The sequence below is a fragment of the Anoplopoma fimbria genome, chromosome 14 (assembly GCF_027596085.1).
Source record: "Anoplopoma fimbria isolate UVic2021 breed Golden Eagle Sablefish chromosome 14, Afim_UVic_2022, whole genome shotgun sequence".
Classification (NCBI taxonomy): Eukaryota; Metazoa; Chordata; class Actinopteri; order Perciformes; family Anoplopomatidae; genus Anoplopoma; species Anoplopoma fimbria.
Window position 1 is genome coordinate 7,588,219 of NC_072462.1, and position 19,484 is coordinate 7,607,702.

A 19,484-nucleotide genomic window follows, 5' to 3' on the forward strand; every position below is an offset into this window, starting at 1 on the left:
AAGACAATCCACTTGTCAAACAGTACCAATAATGAATTTGCACGTGCCCTCTTTTGTAGTGTGATTAACAATTTTGATGGTGAATAACACAATCCCATTACAGTAGCATGTAATGAGGGCATGATGAGGCCCAAAGGAATAAATACTTGAAATAGTAACAGCCTGTCACACTGACGTACCCGCAAGGAGATCTGTGTTATACAGCTGGAGGGCTAAAGAGTGTGTGATATTTATAATTTAATAGAGTGCGAGCATCCTGGGAGATTTGATTTGTTCGCGCGATCTCTACACTTGACGTTTTTGGAATCGACCGACTAGCAGCCGTGTGTGCAGCCCGTCCTCTTATCTCTCACATTTGTTGGTAGTATTTTCTTGGAGTCTTGACGGCTGCTGTCGCTTACATCGTCGGCGTGTCAATCAGCGGGCGGGTTGTCAGGTTTCGTGGGGTTGGGGTTGACGCAGAGGAGGGAGAGGTTCCATCGAAGCCTTGATCCGCTGGCTCTCAGTGCTTCATCCAGTTCGCTCAGTTGCCTTCCACATGTCATCACGTTACAGCATCTATCTTCCTCTTCTCCCCTGAAGACTATAGGGTACCCCCTCTATCTCTCTCTCTCTCTCTCTCTCTCTCTCTCTCTCTCTCTGCTGGGGTGCAGTGGAGGATCCTGGATTATAGAGGCAGACGGATGTGCATGGCAGAACTATTGGGCCGCGCAGACACTATGTAGATGGCACTCTCCTTTAAAAAGTCTGCCCAGGTCACTGGCCTGTTGGAAGAAGAGAGTTTTTATTCATCTATTAGTCAAAAATCACTGTTTTCAGGACAACAACATCAGAATAACTGTCAAAGGGCTCCGTTTTTGCCCATAAACTATATAAAAATAAACATCAATGAGACACTGTTTTACAGGGTGACATGATCCCTCACTACAATGAACATGGGCACTGTAGTTTATTTTGAGTCAATTCCATACACCATCAAGGTGGCTTAAAAACTCAATATAGTGCGCTGAATATGTATTAATCCGCTGGTAAAAATAGTCCCCTACAAATGCATTATTTACTTATGTTTGAGTAATATTTGCTGAAAACTACAATGCCCAGATGTTTTAAATTACGTTAGCTTTTTTTTTTAAATAAGAAAATAAATAACTGTGACTTATATTTAAATATTTATGCTTAACATCATTCAACGTGGTATAGAAGGAGGAAAGAGAGGGACTAACGCATTTCATGGGATTTCATGCCATTTCTTGGCCACTATAGAAAACATTTTATTCTGATCTTTATTTTCGTGTCTAAATTGTCGTGACACTAAAAATGTGCAGGTATTACCCCACCCAGCATACACCATTTTACAATACAATACAGTAACTGTGCAGTAAAAAATGATTTGTTAACATCATAATGGTTAGAATATGGCCTGTGCTCTGCTGTAATTTGCCTCATGCAGAGTTGAAAATTAAAATAAAAACAATTTCTCAGACCTCTGTCTGCATGTTCTGCTAATTAGTATTCATCTTAGTATGACTCTCTTGTGTGGTTCTCTATTTAATTGCGGTTCCCTGTAGTCGAAGCCTTAAGTGCTCGTGCAACAACTGCGATTATTGCCAAATTTTGTTATGTTGTGTGAAGAAAGTCTCAAAAAGGGATTTGTCTTCATTATCTGGTTACTCTGAATCTGAGTTCCAGGTCATTTGAAGGGACGGCCAAGCCTTAAGCGGGAAGGTCGCTCCTATCTGTGCTGCAGTTTTCGCTCAAAATCAATCCTGCTTTTGCTGCCCACAAAATACTTACTCTCTTGAACAGCAGGGACTGCTGCGCGGAGACCACACAGCCCTTTCTAGGCTGGTCCGGTGGGAAAAGGCCCATACTAATAGGGTTAACAAGTTTATGTAAATGTCACTGCTGAAGGGAGACAGCAGGCCTGTGAGCCTGTTAGAAGCAAGAGCTGTGAGAGGAGAGCTTCACCAAATTGGTATTCAATGCAAAGCTGTAATAAGATAAGATAAAATAATCCTTTATTAGTCCCGCAGCGGGGAAATTTGGTGGCCTGAAAATTGAAGCCAATACGGAAGTGCCTTCAACCTGCATACTTTCTACTGGCCAATTGGGGGTGACTCCTCTGGTTGCAAAATGATGTCTGTTTGTATAGAAGTCTATGAGAAAGCATGATGTTCATTGCATAAATTATCGTCCCATTCAGAATAAAATAATAAATCAGAATATGCTTTCGGGCTTGGCTGCCACGGATGTGACCTGGTTTTGTCTTAGAACTTTAAACCTTTCACAGTGTGTTTTCATGAAAGTTCATTGTAACATTTTGGTCGCATAAAAATATTGTGTTCTGCATTTCATTGTACCTAGTGCCACCCTCTTTTGTCACCATTGGTCTAAAAAAACGTTCAAAATGACTAACTCCAGTCTTCAAAACTGTAGTCAATAACCCGACGGAAGACGCCATGATGACTACATCTACTTCATAATCCCAGTCTATGGCTGTCATATTGTAATATTTTTCTAACAATTGTATTCTCTGAATCACACACACTCATGAACACACTAACACGATAAGAGGGCCAACCTGCTGTCATCAGTCTTGCTCCGTTCACTGCCAGAGCTGGCAGGACTGCTCTCGCTCATGGGGCCAACATGACTGATACTGCACCAAAAGACAGAAAAGTACCAGTTAGAAAAAAAAGGCTACAACATCTGCCAGTGAAAATAAAATACTTTTTCTTGCTCTGAAAAAAGGGGAGGAACAAGAGAATTACATTTGTTGTTAGGAAAATGCACAGAAAATTATTTCACCATGCAAACTTTTGAACAAGGGAAGACCCATTGAGATTTTTGTGAAATATAGGGACATTTTCTGATCCACATCCGTAATACCTTTGTTCATTAAAACTTATTTGGATGGGACTTTGGTGAATCCAAAGAGTAAGTCAGTACTTCATTAGATTTAGACGAATCTGAGCTGAACAAATAAAGGATTCAAGTTTGAAGTTTCAAGGACTTTACATTATGGGTGCTTTTGCCAATGAATATGCCCAGTCGTCAAATTCAGTCATCAGATGGCATAAAAATCAACAAAATTCAGTCCAGGTTTAACAGACAGAGGGAAGTATTGTCTGGACTGTGCTGCCGTCAGCTGCTCCAACAGTAAACTTCAACTTTGTAGAAATTGGAAAGTAAAAAGTCTCTGCTCCAAAAATAAATATAACTCCAATAAATCTCCATCAAATCCTCATATTTGGATGGCATTCTGAGCTGCATGCCGACAAAGAATGGAGCAGGAACCACTCTGAAGAGACAGAGTGGTTCAATGGTGAGCCAATCTCTTCCTTTTCTTGTTGGTGCCCTTTTACGTTTCCTTGGCAAAAAGAGTCAAAATGTTTTTTAGTAATTCCTTCTAGTTTTAATGCAATTACCCCAACAGATTCGTCTGTAGGCCCAGTCCTTAAAAATTATCAAGTGACAACAGCACTGTTTTCAGTCTCAATAAGTGCTGAAACTCTATAATTATGTTAACCATCAATTCATCTTTGGATTCATTTGTATAAAGTTGATATATAAAGTATATAGAATATTAAAAAAGACCATTACAGTTTGTCAGAGTTCATGAGGCAGTGGCTTGTTTTGTCCACCCACAAAAGATAGTGGACAAAACTCCTGAATGCTCCGTTTGAGCCAATGTTAAGATAGAAAGTGAACATCAAGTTGAACTACTGTTTCCAGTCAACAATACATTTCCACACCCAATGTGAATTATTTGAGTGGATTTTCTTTCTGATGCCAAATCAAACACAGAAGGTTATATAAAACAATATGGAGCAAGCCAACGTCACTTTCCATTTCACTAGAAACCGAGACGACTTGTCTTTCACAACTTCACGAATCATGAGTTTTAGATCTTGGATCGAATTTCTTCTGATGAACCTTCTGACTGATTGCTCCTTGAAAACTTTTTTCATACTCACACTGTACCTTGTTAAGCTCTATAATCCAGCGATCAAAAGGGAGCAGAGTTTTCTGACTAATTTTATTTTTATTTGCTTTCTAATGAGCACCAATGAGGTTGCATCTTAGTGTTATGCGTGGCCCTGCTGTGCACAGCGCGCACTCGCACTCCTTTGGTCCACAGTGTCCTCTCACGATGATAAGAGAGGCTTTTGAAGTGAAGCTCCCCCGACAAGAACAAAAGGCTTTCTTTTGATCCCTATAATTAGAGGCCAGCCTGAATCTTATCTGTGCCTCGGCATAACAAGACCTAATCATATGAAGGGCTCAAACTCTGCTCGTTAAACTCCATTCAAGGATGCATCCATATTTGATTGATGTATGTAATCTCGCTTTTTTCATTCTTTTTAAGAGCGAGTGGTTAACTTCTGAATGAAATCTAAACGGTGGGGGCCGTCTGAGAATACTTAAGGATTGCAGGGGTGCTCAAGGGTGTTGAAGTAAGGAAAAAGGAGGCAAGCCATGCAGTGCTGAGTCACACTCACCCACAATTCATAGGAGAGCAGAGTCCCATGAGTCTGTGGGGGAATGCCGCATGTTGAATGAAAGGGATGGAAATGGTACAGCAGAGGAGATTTGACAGCTCAAGAAGGTTATAAGCAATTACAAGCACGTGCACACACACAGTTCACACACAACAACGGCGGAAAGTCCAGTTATTACAGTACAAATATGTACTTTAATTTAGTGATATGTCTACTTGTACCCTTCTGCATTTCAATAGTGAATATTATATAATTTGCAAATGGATGAGTAAAAATGACGCAGTAATAACAGTAACACCCACAAAGGGTTCATTATGCATTATGAGTACTAATCATTTTGATACTTGAGTAAAACATTTTCAGGTAATACTTATGCACTTTAACTTAATGCAGGACTACGGAATACTTTTTCAACCACTGACATACACACACACACCCACACACAGAGTACAAACAAATGTGGCCTCATCAGACTTCATCAGAGCTTATTTACCTTTAATTACAACTCTGATGAGGTCTGTCTGTGAGTATAAAAACTGATATACATATATGTATATATGTATGTACGTATATATATATATATATATATATATATATATATATATATATATATATATATATATATATATGTATGTGTAAAACCCATAAATTGCACAATATTAAGTGTAATTCTTTTTGGCATTTTCTGCCATAAATAATAATAATAACCAAATCAAATTGAGACTACAAGGGATGGACACAATCCAGTGCAATAATCACCCAGCAAGGAAAGCTTTTTTGAAGATTAGTATGTTCAATTATTTTTTTATTTTTTTCAGAGAGCTGTAGATTTGTGTTCAAGGCTGTACTTGCACCAGATTGCGTTATATTGGGAAATGCATCTCATATTTTGCCACTCCTTTGATCCACAACAAAAGGTAGTATTAGTTGCAGGGTATGTTTTATTGTGTCCAGACCCGTGGCCTTGTCAGGGGTCCAAGCTTAATCGATCCCAGCCAAAACAAAAGTGCAAACAGCTTTGAACTGAGTCTGCTTCAGGAGCCTTCAAAAGAGCACAGCTCAAGTGAGTTCCAGGAAGAAACAACCAGCTTCATCTATCTAATTTCTGACAATTTATTGGAGCAGGAATTCCATCGTACTCAGCATCAAACTAGCGGGTAACTAAATGCCTGCTAACGACATGTGAGTGGCAGCACAGAATACATTAGTGAATGAAACTTTACATCTACACATGATTTATAATCCCCTTTTCAATTTCTCTGTCAGCGTTGCACTGGTGTGAGCATTTATTGCATTCTAATATGGACAATGTGCCATATTAGCTAAAAGCTCCTCTGCAGAGGGACAAAGAAAGAGCATTGTGTCTTGTTTCTGTGCAGAGCACTGAGGGAGGTAGACAGGTCAGGTGTTGTGCTGCATGACCTTGGGGAAATTGAAGTCAAACCAGAGGCTTGAAGGGTCATAGCTGTGGGTTTTGATTAGCTATTCTAGCCAGAGGACCGTGTTGAATTATAAATGCGACCAGCGCTAAAACTAAAGGACAGGGTTGTTGAATTTTCTGAGTTCATGTATAATCTCTGCTGACTGTATAATGGTGGGTGATTTATTAGTTTTTTATTTCTGTTTTGATGCGAAGATACTATCTTCCCTTTAGACATCTTGGAAGAAAAGAGTGACGGTATGCAAATGGTGTAATCACCATATGGTGCAGTGGGAATAAGAATGTCTGTTTTCACTTAAATTTTCCTCCTCGGTCTCTAAAGCTAATCTAAGTTTTCCGTTTTGCAAACAAAGACAGCAGAGTCAACAGATGTAGCAATTGAGCTCTATAAAACCTTGGGTGATTTAATGTTCCTGATCCATGAAGATGTAGATGAGATTTACTTTATAATTGTTAAATTCTAAAAGCTACTGTATTGACAGTACACATTATCCCCTTCATCGGGAGTCTAAGCACTTAGTCCAAATACTTTAGTTAATTGGTTCATGTTGTGATTTAAGGCCTTTCTCCTTAAAGAGAATTTGTCAGTGTAGATCAACAAAATAAATGGCATGCTGACGGCTTAACATTCCATTTAAGCAATACGGTAATTTAACTGTTTTTTTGGCTACTTGCGGGCAGCGGAAACCACGCAAACACGCCATTGACATATACTCAACATTTGAAGTTGCTAACAGTTGCGTATTTACACATCCAGACAGCTAAACAATGAGCTAAAATGAACTATTAAGTTCCGTAAAGCTCAGGTTTTAGCACTGAACTGGCACTGGACTTTTCTTTTGTCCATCTCTGATGTTGAAAACACAGAAGACTGATTTCCTCATTATGCAAGTAAAGATGTGTGTCATCTGCGAAAAAGATAAAATAAGATAATCCTTTATTAGTCCTGCAGCGGGGAAATTTGCAGGATAAATCAAAATGGACACTGTTACTTGGGATTATGTCGACCAAAGGAAGAATATGTAATGAGGAATGAACACAGCTTGTTATCTTGCTTCTAGTCTTCTTTCTGTCTCTACTCCCTAAGCAGCCAAACCTTTTTTTCCGTCTGCCAGCTGCAGTTGGCATACAGATGAGATCCTCAATCCCCCAAAAACTCCTGCCAGACTTAAACACAGACGAGTGCCTTTTATCTGAGTCTGGACATGGAATACTTATGATTTTCTCGAGGGTTTAAACTATAATGCTCTGGTTTTTGCAATTTGACTATGTCCTGTTGGGATACACTGACCCCTCTTTTGGTATGCTCACCTCACATTGCAAGACTGCGAGTCTTTGTTGAGCTTGTGGAACCAGGACTGCTGGGCCTGGCGGCATTCTGCTCTTGTGATCACACCATCTTCATCCAGATCCAGAGCCAGGAACACTGACCGGGCGTTGTTTCTCTCCTTGGCAGTCAACAGGCGCACCATTGAGTTCTATAAAAGAAAAAAAATCGGAACAGCATCTGAGAATATGTGGCTTTGATTTACCCATATTAATCCCCTGCCCCTTTTACGCTGCTGTAATTTAGGAACCTGGGAAAAGGTATTTTACGGCCGATATCTTTGGCCTTAATCACATCAATCACATTAGCATTGTCTGACACTGTCTGCTAGTGCCGATTTACCCCATGCTACCCGCACATTCACCCATAATCAATTCTCATATTTAAGCTCCCAAACTAAAGCACACATTTTAAACAGTTGTGAAGTGAAAATAAAGAAAATGAGTAACTCAGGGAGGTGGATGGAAGCCAACAGTTTTGTACTATTTCACTTAGGGCCTTTCGATCAAACTAACCTCTACATAAAGTATTCTTTGACCTGTGTTTCTGCATTCTCTACAAGTCTGATTAGAAAGTATTGATGCATGTTTCTTTGCTGATCTCTGCCACAGTAACCGAAAAAATGCAAACAGCATAACATTGGCTTTTTGAGGCCTAGTACAAAGTAAACCTTCTCACCACTCTGTTGAGCTGTGTCAGAGTGTGAATGAAAGAGTGTTCACACAGTTAGCTTGAGTCACACCGCGGCCACAGATAATTCTGTTCTCTGATTGGTTGGAAGGTGTGGATTAAATTTGGGTAAAGGAGAGAGGAGCTGAGAGAAAATGCAACGAGAGGGGGAGGCCGCCAGAGTATGTGTATGTGTGTGAGAGAGAGAGAGTTACATAACGTTATCTCTGCTGGAAAGATGGTCTGGAGCGTTATTCTCTATTTCTCGTCGGTTGACTAATGTCATGATTTGAGAAGTATTTTTCTCTCAAAACTCCCTGCTCAGCCCTGTGAACCTTTTCCTGTATTACTTGACGTCGCTTAGCAACACAAACGCCATATATTCTCGGGCTCAGGAATTGTATTTCATGATTATATTTTAAATAGCCAGGAAAAAGATTGTTGTATAAGTAAACAAACAAATAAAAAATATTATTTGATAACGTATGGCAATTTGTTAGCAAATGGTAGAAGCAGGATAACACACCGAGTTTTTACGTTCCATGGTTGTAATGGTGATGATAATGCTTTATGTCAGGTTGTTCTAAGCCTCCTAATCTTGCTCTATTGTTCTTAATCAACAGTGAGGAGGAGTATTTTTAGGGATTTTCAGGGCGTCATCGAATGCTGTAGTGAAATCAGGGAGTGTATATTTTGTGGTATAATTACTAGAGCAGAGTCTGTTTAGTGTGTGGCTGTTTGGAGCACATGCGGTGCCCTATTGCTGTTTTTTTTCCTCTAGGGAGAGATGTAAACAGTTTGTAAAACAGTTAGGATGAGGAAAATTGTCATTGTTATAAGTTATGACTTCAGAGTCTCAGACAGAGATTCCTTGCTTTGCAGTTAGATGTTGTGAATATATTCAACTTGTTTCCTAATCTTAACACTTTACCTCTGTCCGAAACTTCTTCAACACTACCAGCGACTCATAGTAAAGGAAGTCAGACCACTCGATTTGACCCTTCTTCTCGGGATCCATTGCTGCAAACTGAGCCAGGACTTCCTCCTCCTGCTCATCAGTCAGGTCCTTATCGAACAGCTGCTTGGATGCAAAGTGGCGGTACTGCAGCAGCTCGTCTGACACCAGGCATGACTCTGCAGCGGCAAGGGAACAATGCATCACATCAGACCTAACCAGTCACCGAGCAGTCTTTCAGATGTAAGTAACCTATCAAGACTCGCTCTCCCCAAAGGCAGGACAACCGCCCACTGTTTGCCCTCCATCCAAGGTGAGTATCGATGCCACACATTCCGGATTAGACTCGGGGGATGAGGGCAGATAATGTAATAACTCAATCAATAAAAGAAAAGAGTGTGTGCAGTTCAAATAATGTGTTTTATATTGTTGTCATTTATGCAAGCAAAAGAAGCAGTACTGGTACCTGTCTCTAGATTAAGGTGGCTTGTTTATTTAAAAATATGTTTTGACATTAAAATCTTTTTTTTTGAGAGTGGCTAGCACTCTCACTGTCTTGATTAACTGGAAAAACAAATTGGACACACTTTTTTCTTTCTTTTTTTATATAGTATATGATATAATAGTCTTTATGCTTGAATTATTGAATTGGGTGTTATTCCTCAAAGCTTGTACTTTAAACAAGCCAAACGATATGGGTCAATTTGCCCATTTTATGTCTGTTGTCCGTAGAGCCAGCCGGTTCTCACTCCCACTGCGTTAAACTCCGTGGCTTGGTCTGTGCTCCTCAGCATCTAAAACCGATGCACAGAAGCCCCATCTAGTGTCAGTATACGACTTGCTGGGCTTTGGACTAACTCCAATGTAAACACAATCGTTAGTCATGTAATCATCAACCACATTCTTTTCCTAAATCTAATAAGTGATTTTGTTACTTAAAACTAACTTCCTACAAAGACGGAAATTTATTTAGAAAATAAACTATGCGAGAAACAAGGGTATAATGACAAGCTTTCCCATCCCCGTCCAAAACTGACTCTAAGAGGGATACCTAGAGCGTCATAGCTTGAAGCTTAGGAGCACCGACCATGCGTCAGTATTTGATGCATTGGGGTGAGAATGTGTTGGGGCGAGGATGGGTGTGTCGCACGCCGCTGTCTGTAGTGCTGAAACGGAGAGGACAAGACCGCTAGATAGACATACGCATTTTTTTGTTCCCGTTTCTTAGCCTGCTTGCTTTCCGTGGTTGTAAAGAGATAGAGAGATAATCTGTGCCTCTCCCTGCTGATTCGAGAGAGAATCGTTCATGATATTAAAAAATATTTAACGCTCTGCTAGTGCTACATTCTTATATGAGCGTGTCTGAGTAAAAAATACATCCTTTGATTTAGAAACAGTAGCCTCGTGTGGTTAACTAACCTTTCTGAGGCTGTTGCATGGCTAAATACATTTATTTAATTTCGTGAAAGAAATGACCCCTCACAATTTCCAGCAGACCCCTCCCCAACTAGGCCTATGGATATATAAAAACAAGACTAAGAGTCTACAACCAACATTGCCATTCCTAAAAAAAAAAAAAAGATTATTTCCTAACTATCAAACAAGATGGACATTATGACCACTACATACTGCCACACTTGAACAAAATATATAATGTGTTATCTAACCTTGATTAGCTGACTCACCTGGGATGATCTTGCACTGTTTGAAGGTCTCCATGAGGCTGTACATCTCTTCCTCTGTCAGGAGTAGATTCAGATTATCCTGCAGAGAAGGGTGAGATGAGGGCAGATAATTAGACTTGTAAAGAAAAAAACGTTTTATTGTGTGATGTAATACCATTGGCTTAGTCCCAGATGGATCTCCTGTAATTAAGTAGTAAATGATGCATTTAGAGTCAAATAGATCATAAAGCAGGGAATGCTTTAGGGTGGGGCTACTTTGTGATTGACAGGTTGCTGCTATGGTGTTGTCCGATTACCAAACCAATGGGTGACTTCACGATGACTACGTCCATTTCTTATATACAGTCTATGACCATGAGGCTTTAAATTTCAGTCACTTTCATATCATGAAACATTTTTGATTTAATTGCAAAAGTATGTCATAAGCTTTGCTAGTACCTGCTTTTACATATCATGTTTTATCTATTTCAATAGCCAATGGCAGTGTTTTAATTGTAAATCTGCTCACTAATACTCAAAGCACACATATCAATTATATATGTGAGTATATTAAAATATTATGTTGCCAAAAATGAACTTATCAGGCATTTAATCAGAGTTATTGAAAATGAACACGATGAAAGGTCTTCTAATATATACATTTCTTCCCAGACATCAGCAAATCCACAGGCAAGGCAAATCACAGGAGAGGCTGAGATATATCTGTATATTATTTGTATATACTTTGATGATCCCTTCGGGATTACTGAGGGAAGTCAATTCCAGTTTGTTTACATAGGCCTTAATCACCGTTAAAATCTGCCAGGATTTCATAAAATCCACAAATCGAAATGGAAATGCGCCACCGCCCACCATTCAAAGACAAATGAAATTAAAAAAAATCAGATAAGAAGTTCAGGGAGCTGATTAAAACACCACTCAATCATAACTTGCCCTCGCATCCCCACCCCCCGCCTCCTACCCCCGGCCCGGCAAAGTTTGTGGCAAACATGGCCTCATCATATGAGCCAAGAGCCGAGCAACAGGCTGCCTGACGTCCTCCTGCATTTCTTCAGCATGTCATCAAGATCACATTAGCTGCCGACGCCTCGCTGCCCCGCTGTCTGCATCGTTTACAGATCAAGAGTGTGTGTACTGTATGTGTCGCTAATTATTCACATATTTATTTATTTATTTATTTATACAGCCTTTGATACTTGCCAGTCCTTCCTGCTTATGTCTGGGTGCTGCGAGTGGGTGGTGCTGCTTAACTAAGTTGATGTTTTAATGGATGCGGGAATCACATGAAGAAACTCAATCACATATAATTGTCCTTTCCTTCCTTCATTAGTTTATTAATTTATGCTTTCGCTAAAGAAGGATTAACCCACACAATTCCGTCTCTAATGGCAATTCAATAGTCAGGGAAAAGTAAAAATGAACCAGAATAACAGGCTCACTGTTGTGTCTGCAGAACTAAAAGTGTAGGGATGCAGATGGAGACGTTGTGTCCTTGTTAAAATGTCGTTATATTATCATTTGAACGGAGTGGAACTGTTAGTTTAAAGTGTCTAAGCTGACTGAGAGCTAACAGAGGGTTGTTGTTTGTCACACTGGACCAAAAGACCCTCCGTGCTTTCTCCCACATTGTTTTGTGCTCATTCTATAGTGGCTGCTCTCTGCAGTTTGGCAGGTTTGGTACAATCACCCCAAGCCATTCAAAAGCCCAACACAGATACTGTCATGGAGACCACCGAGCCCTGAAGTGGATTCACTCAATGCAGCATCAGAATGCCCGGACACTGCAGTGGTGTCTAGCCCTCCAGCCCTACCAGTTCACAGGGGCCTATTTTCTCCAATCCCATTATGTAATTTATTTAACTGAGCTGTGAACTTGTTGATGTGTTAGAAATGCTTATTCACTTGTGTTTAGTCTCTAAAGAACTTTAAAATGTCTTTGTGGGCAATAGTTTCTTCTGTAATGTTAGTCTGTTCCAAAAAAAGGGAATGTTGACTTGTTACTTAACTCTACCAACAATATGTGTGCTTTGATTTAGCATTTTGAGAGAGTACATTTGATTAATGTTGTTTGTCAAAGTGCACTTGTATCAAAATTGGCTTCAATTGAGGGGGGAGATTGATGCCACCTAGGATAAAGTGGCACTCGTTCCTGATTGGACAGCAAACTGGTTGGTTGGTGTCTTTCACTCTCCAGGAAAATGGAGGGAGGCCAGTGTTTTGTGTTTCTCTTACAGTCCTTAACCATGTGGATGGTGCATCATATTCAAAACCATGTGCCGTGTCCCTCTGCATTACTGCTCTTATCTAGCCTATCATTGATTTTATTTTATCGTGTTTCTTATTATCATATTTATTACAGTCCTCAGTGTCTAAAATCCCCACAAGAATTCATTAAGGGTAAATAATCAATTTATCTGTATGTGTCTGTCACTCTACAAATGAGATGAGAATAAATAAAACAAACAACAAAACAAATTGATCATGCTGTCATCAAAAAAGCTACTTCCTTTGTTTGCGGATTAGAAACGATGTCTGGCTAGGAACAAAGTTATTATGCTCATAAAGCGTTACCCTTAGTAACATGGACCGCCTGCAAAACAATGAAACTGGCCATCCGTTATGGATGCTATAATTATATTTGTTAAGTCTGTCTGATTTCCATCTAAACTTATATTCAAAGAAGAGAGACATTAAAAGTGATTTAAGGGTTTATGCAACACCTACTGACAGCATCTGGTAAACGGACACAAAAGGCCCCATGGGGGAGAGAAAGTATAATAATAGCAACACATTCTAATCTTAAACTGGCAGCTTGCATAAATAGTAATATAATACGGTCCTGTTTTAGAAAAAAAAATGACAGCATTGATTGTCTGTTCAAACAGCTTTAAATAGACTGCCAGAGCAGGAAGTTGAGAAAAAAATTTCTTATTGATTTCAAAGCTCCAAGAAACAGTATTTCTAAGTGAACAATGAATCAGATCAGAAAACAAGAGCCCGACCCTGCAGTTCCCCTCATGCATGTGGATCTTTTATTTCACTTTGAGCTCATTGTTGAGACACTACACTCAACCTAATTTCCAGCTGCACGTTTTTAGTGAAAAAAGCTCTGATAAACCTGCATTTTAGCTAGAAACAACAGCTTTCTCATCGTGGTGGACGGTGCTATAAAGAAGGGTCAGCTCGTTCATGAAGCCGTCCTCCGTGTGATTGGCTGACATGCAGCAGTCTGCTTTGAAGGCTGACTGTAAATCCACTTTCAAGGAAGCTCCATCCACCCGCAGCAGTATCCAGTGCCATGTGTGAAATTGAATGTGGGTGCGACGGAAAGAAGGAAGCGGGGGATTCATAATAGCTGACTGACATGTGCTAACAAAAAAGCTGGTTTCTTTAGCTAGGAGGGCAGGTCTCTCTCTTTCCCTCGCTGAATTGTCTCCTTCCGCCCCCGTTCCTCACACACCGAAGGACCAAGCCAGAGAAAAAAGGACCTTTCGCTGTCCTCTCTATGATTGTGTGAAAATGTCCCCCCTATGAGCGCAACTTTGGCAAGGGATTTCGCTTCTCATGGGCTGGTGAGAGACAGCGAAAGCCCCCACTCCACTGAAGGGTCCTCCAGTGAGAGCCTCTCTTCAGCTGTTTACGCTCAAAATTAAAGCAGATTGCATTGTGCATCTCGAAAACCGAGAGTCATTGGTTTTGGCATTGGCCACGGATTCCTGACGAAAAGCTGAAGCCATGTTTTATTCTTAAAAAAAATATATATATATATTTATCTGACCTCCAGTTGAATTAATTTCCAAATAAAAACATGACAGAATTACATTTGCGCAGCAGCTGCTGTCATACATGGAACAATGACTGCTATAAAGCCACGTCAAAGAGCTCATTGTCCTTTACTCACCATTGCTGAAAAACATAGTTAGCCTATATAACGGACTATATAATGCTATATACCGCGTCAAATATAAAAATAAGGGCAGAACAACTGAGATGACATAGTTGACATTTTGTCACGTTGCGTGATTCGCTTGTTACTTGACTCGTTTGTCACACACTAGTCACATGAGTCGATAGTCAGGCAAGTTAATATCAACCATGCTCTTCTCCCGAACCTATCTAAGTGGTTGTATTGCCTTAACCTAACTTCCTGTGCAGAATGAATTTTATAGTGAAAAGACACTATGCATGTAATGACCGTATATTGCCATTCTGTCACTAACACTTGCAAAACAGAACCTAGATGGATACGTGGAGCGGCACACATTGGGCTGAGAGTGTGTTGCTTGAAACATGACTTTCCACAAACTTTGGAACAGGCTCATTCTATACGCCGGTCAGTTGTCTGTCACAACAGGGATGGTCCATATAACAACAATTCATTGACATTTTAAAAGACAAATCACAATTTGAGAGAGTGCAATTAATTAAGGCAGCAGCTGTTCATTTCAGCAGCTACTATGAAAACTGTCGCTGGCAAATGTACTGAGAGGCACTGAGAGGAAACTATCATTAAAGATAATAGTCGCACCTGTGCTTTTCCCGCCATGACATTATGAAATGCTTTAAAATAAAGTTTTTATTGTATGATGTATGGTTATTATGTTCTCCATATGTGGTTGTCTGTACCTTTTATATGCCCATCGTAGTATAACATGTCTTGGAGCTCAGGCTGTGGGGCAGCAGTCACTCTGTGAAGCTAACGTTAGCTCAACCAGCTACAGCATAGGGCTGTTAACATGAGGTGTCATTTGTCAGATAGGATTCAACAGCAGTTTGTCCTTGTTACCATAACTGGCTAACAAGCCTGTATCAATAAATGGCATACCACTTCTGAATGTCATGTTCCAATCTTGGTAAATTCACTTAGGAGTTGACTTTCCTCTAATTAACTGATTTATTTAAGATAAGAGCCCTAGGATGACTTTGAGATAATGTTATCTTATCTGATTCTACTCTTGTAGTACTTTTCTATATATTTTGTTTAATACCATGTAAATCCCAAACATAGCCCTCTAGTTTAACTTGTAAAAAATAATCACACTTGGGTATCTTTATCAAATTGTTTTTCACAAGGCCCACCTTAACATTCTTAAAGTGAGATTACTCAATAAACCTTGCTAGCATTGGGAAGTCCCAGCCCGGGGCGCGTTAATCCTGTTCATGGGATCACTCAAGACGCTGTATTTACACAAAGTAACAAAAAACTAGAATAGGGTGTCACGTGTGGCCAAAAATCCCCCCAGCAAGGTTGTCCTGCATGAGAAACGGGATGAAATGCGAACCACATACAAGAGCTGCAAATTCTAGAAAATAGAGGAAAAAAATTTCATTATCCTCCAGAATTAGCCCAATAAAATTCCTTAACGAAACAAAGGCCGGAAAACCAAACGTGAACGCTCGAACCGACAGGGTGTATATTTTGGTATACCTCCATGCATCTGCATATCGGAAAACTGCACAACACTGTTTGTTGTCCAGCAAGTGACGGTGACAGTGAGCTTCGCAGACTTACACAATAGTAGCAGCTCCAGCCAGTAACGGTGTGGGCCGTATCTCTCATCTCCTGCAGGGCCTCGGCTCTCAGGTAGCCCAGCTCCCTCAGGCAGCCGTCGTGGAACATCCGAGTGCAGATCCTGCAGGGGTACAGGTCGTCGGCGGTCCACACCTCACACACATCACACATCTCATCGTTTGGCGGCTGAGGTAAAAAAATAAAGACAGATTGTGTCATTTACTGAAAGATTTTTAGTTGGAAACTTGATCTACAATCTCAAGTTAGCAGATATGTGGATTGCAAACACACACAGACAAGCATTGCCATCCATTAAAGTTCCAAATAAGAAGGCTGGGTGGAATGATAAGGTATCAGTCCATCACTGATGGGAGTGTGGTTTGATGGTGGGACGGGTATTGAATAATGTATTAGCAGTTTGCGTTCTTTGCTCACGGTCTTGGATAGATTATTAAGGCCACACTGCCTTTGACATGGAAAAGATAACTGTGCCATTGTCCAACATGTGTTCATGTCAGTTATTCTCCAACCTCTGTTTGGGCTCCATTTAAAGCCAGGATAAACCCAGCTGTCGAGCCAGGGGAAATAACTGCAGAATGCTTCATTGGTTTAGCATGTCAGAGACAATGTCAGAGTTTCCACACTTGTTTCTTTTTATCTCCATTTCAGCGCGTCGGCACTGGCTTCACGCCTGCAGACACGTCACAGATGAGACCTTGTCTTACTTACTCAGTCACAGCTTATCTTCTAGTTATGGTCCACCTCTCTTGACCTGATGACTCTTTTTGCATCAACAAGCTCCCTGCATTATAGTCCGTGTCAAAATGAGATGGGCTCCCAACAGGGACAATAACATTTGTCAATGTCTAAACTGGAGCACTTTATCTAAAAATCAAGAATCACAATAAAGGTGACCCTACAAGCAATCAATTTCAATAAAAATCTTACATTATAAAATCATAATTTAAGGATTTCAGATTTTTAAATGTTTAATGTTAAGGTGAGGATATTTTTAACATCAACACACTGACGTAGAACTTAGTGTCATCAGCATAACACTGAAAAGTGGCACTGGATAGCCCGGGAAAGGAATCTTATATGAGAATAAAATGGGTCCCAAAATCGGACCTTGAGGTTTCTTGCCAGTCAATAATGAAAATTGTGTGTTAATGTGGGTGTTTGAGTATTGTATCATGTGACTGGGGTCCTTTGCTGTGGGGAAGTGGAACAGAGGTGTTTCCTTTTCTTTATTTTTTAAGACACAAGAAATTAAGGAGGCAGTTGCTAATGGAGATGCAGAACTTTGAATGTGACAGATGAAAGGAGAAAGGAAGATCAATTTACTGCCATATTAGACCGGCAAAACCATCCCATAATATTGCTTTACTCTTTGTGGTCTAGATACCATTTGCGTTCAGTTTCAGCCTATTCAAATCCCCAAGTATATATCTATTATTACTGCGAAGTAGACACTTTATGTCTGCGCTACTTGTTAAAGTGCAGCATCGGCAGTACAGCAAGTTGTCAGGCAATGTTTACTCTTTGCAAAATAGAAAAACCTGATGGTGTCAGTGAACCTGTGAACTCCATCCCCCCGTTCGTCAGCGACGCCCTGAATAGGGTCACCTCTCTGAGCAACAGCCAAAGCAGCCGCCCACGAGATGCTCCCTGTGAAGAGCTCTCACGCACAACAACAACACATCTCATCGCTAGTGTGGGAATAAAAAGCCGTGACTTTATACTAATACTTTCTCACCATCAACAAGGGTGTTTAGATAAAGTTAAGAGTCGCTTTAAAGCCTGGCTGAACTGCTTCATCATAATGCCAACTTGAGGGAGGAAAGGAGATAATGTGCTACTGTTGCCATGGAGATGCTTTGACAAAACACACACACACTCTAAATCCCCATGTCGTGGGATTAAAGAGATGTCTGTAAAATGTCAAAGTAACGTTTTTTTATAGTCTTGATTTAAAAAAACACCCTGGCCATGAATAACTATCAAGCTGCTCTATTTAGGCCTTTATTTCATACCTGCTCTTTCTTTAGCAGCTCCACCTCTACAGGCTGGTCATCATCGGCTTCCCTTTTTGGACGAACGAAAGCAGGCGGCGTGAGCTGATGGCTCTTATCAAGATCTTCAGGCTCCACCCCTTTCCCGTCACGTAACCTCGACCAAGCTTCCTGGTTGACCTTACACTCGTCCCTCGCTGGGGCCGAAGTCGACGGGCCTGCGTTATTGTCTGTTTCTTCCTTCTCCGCTTCGTCTGCCTTCTTCTCGTCGGGAGTGGCTGAGGATTCGTCGGGGCCTTCGCCCTCCTCCACTTCTCCGTCTGCTTGTTTGGCTGGAGCTGGACGCTCCTTAACGCCCGCCTGGAAGGCCGAGACGACGGCGTTGCATTTCTGCACCTTCTCCACCTGATGCTTCTTTGACATGAGCACTCCCATGACTGCAGACGGATGGAGAAAGAGAGAGAGAGAACAGTTACACAAGTACGCTGCATTTACAATTTATCACAACAGTGTATTACAACAGTACAGCTATAACCCAAGGTTAAACTACCTGTAAACGTGTTTTCAAAAAAAAAAATCATGAATATTTAACAAATATACAATGAAATGAAAGTTTAGACAACTTACCTAAATATAATTTATTAAGAAATCAACTCTCAAAAGTCAGCTAGTATGAATCATCAGGACCAGGGTTACACCCACACAGTTACATTTCTCCAACATTTTTGGGTAGGTTTTTTTTAGAACATCATGGTTTGGCTCAAGATAAGTAGGTTTATGTCATTTAAGTTTCTGACATGAATTAAAATAAGTCAACACTGACTTTTTGTTTTACATTGGTCACAAACTGCTGTCTCCTAGGTGAAAGTCTTGTGTTTGTTTGATCCATCATATCCAACCTTACCTCCTTCCTACGTGGATTTCTGTGGACTATGATTGGAAAAGTATTTGTAATCCGTCAAAGCGTAATTTACAACGCAGATTTGTTGTATGGAAAACGTAATTTTAGGATCCAGGGCTGGCACATGGGAGATGTTTGCCTTCAGGGCTTTCTGCCAGAAGGGGTTTATTCCAACCCATACCATGATCTTTTAGTCAACCAAGACAGCCTGTTGCCTAAACCGATGAAGATTTCTGGCAGAAAGCCCCGAAGGCAAATTACTCCCTTGTGCACCAGGATGGTTCGTGTCTTGTTTGATCAGCAACAAAAGCAAACAAACCCACAGCTGTAATCAAATTTTGATTAAAAAATTGCTGAATTGTGACTGGTGCATGGAAGCGCATGACGTCAGTATTTGCCAATTAAGGTCTGCCCATTTAAATCCAGTAAGAAAAGTAAAAAACACAAAGACAATCCCAAATAGTAAGAAGCTGAGAAAAC

At 40.5% G+C, this 19,484-nt stretch overlaps 1 protein-coding gene across 1 annotated transcript; it reads right to left on the reverse strand.

Moving 5' to 3' along the window:
- Positions 1-667: 667 nt before the first annotated feature.
- On the reverse strand, positions 668-18,538 carry phf24 (PHD finger protein 24). The gene is made up of 8 exons (XM_054613136.1): positions 18,125-18,538; positions 16,092-16,277; positions 10,580-10,658; positions 8,871-9,073; positions 7,255-7,421; positions 4,503-4,535; positions 2,582-2,659; positions 668-764 (listed from the first exon to the last, which is right to left on the reverse strand). The coding sequence occupies exons 1-8, from the start codon at positions 18,536-18,538 to the stop codon at positions 668-670; spliced, it is 1,257 nt and encodes a 418-aa protein (XP_054469111.1).
- Between the last annotated feature and the right edge of the window lie 946 nt (positions 18,539-19,484).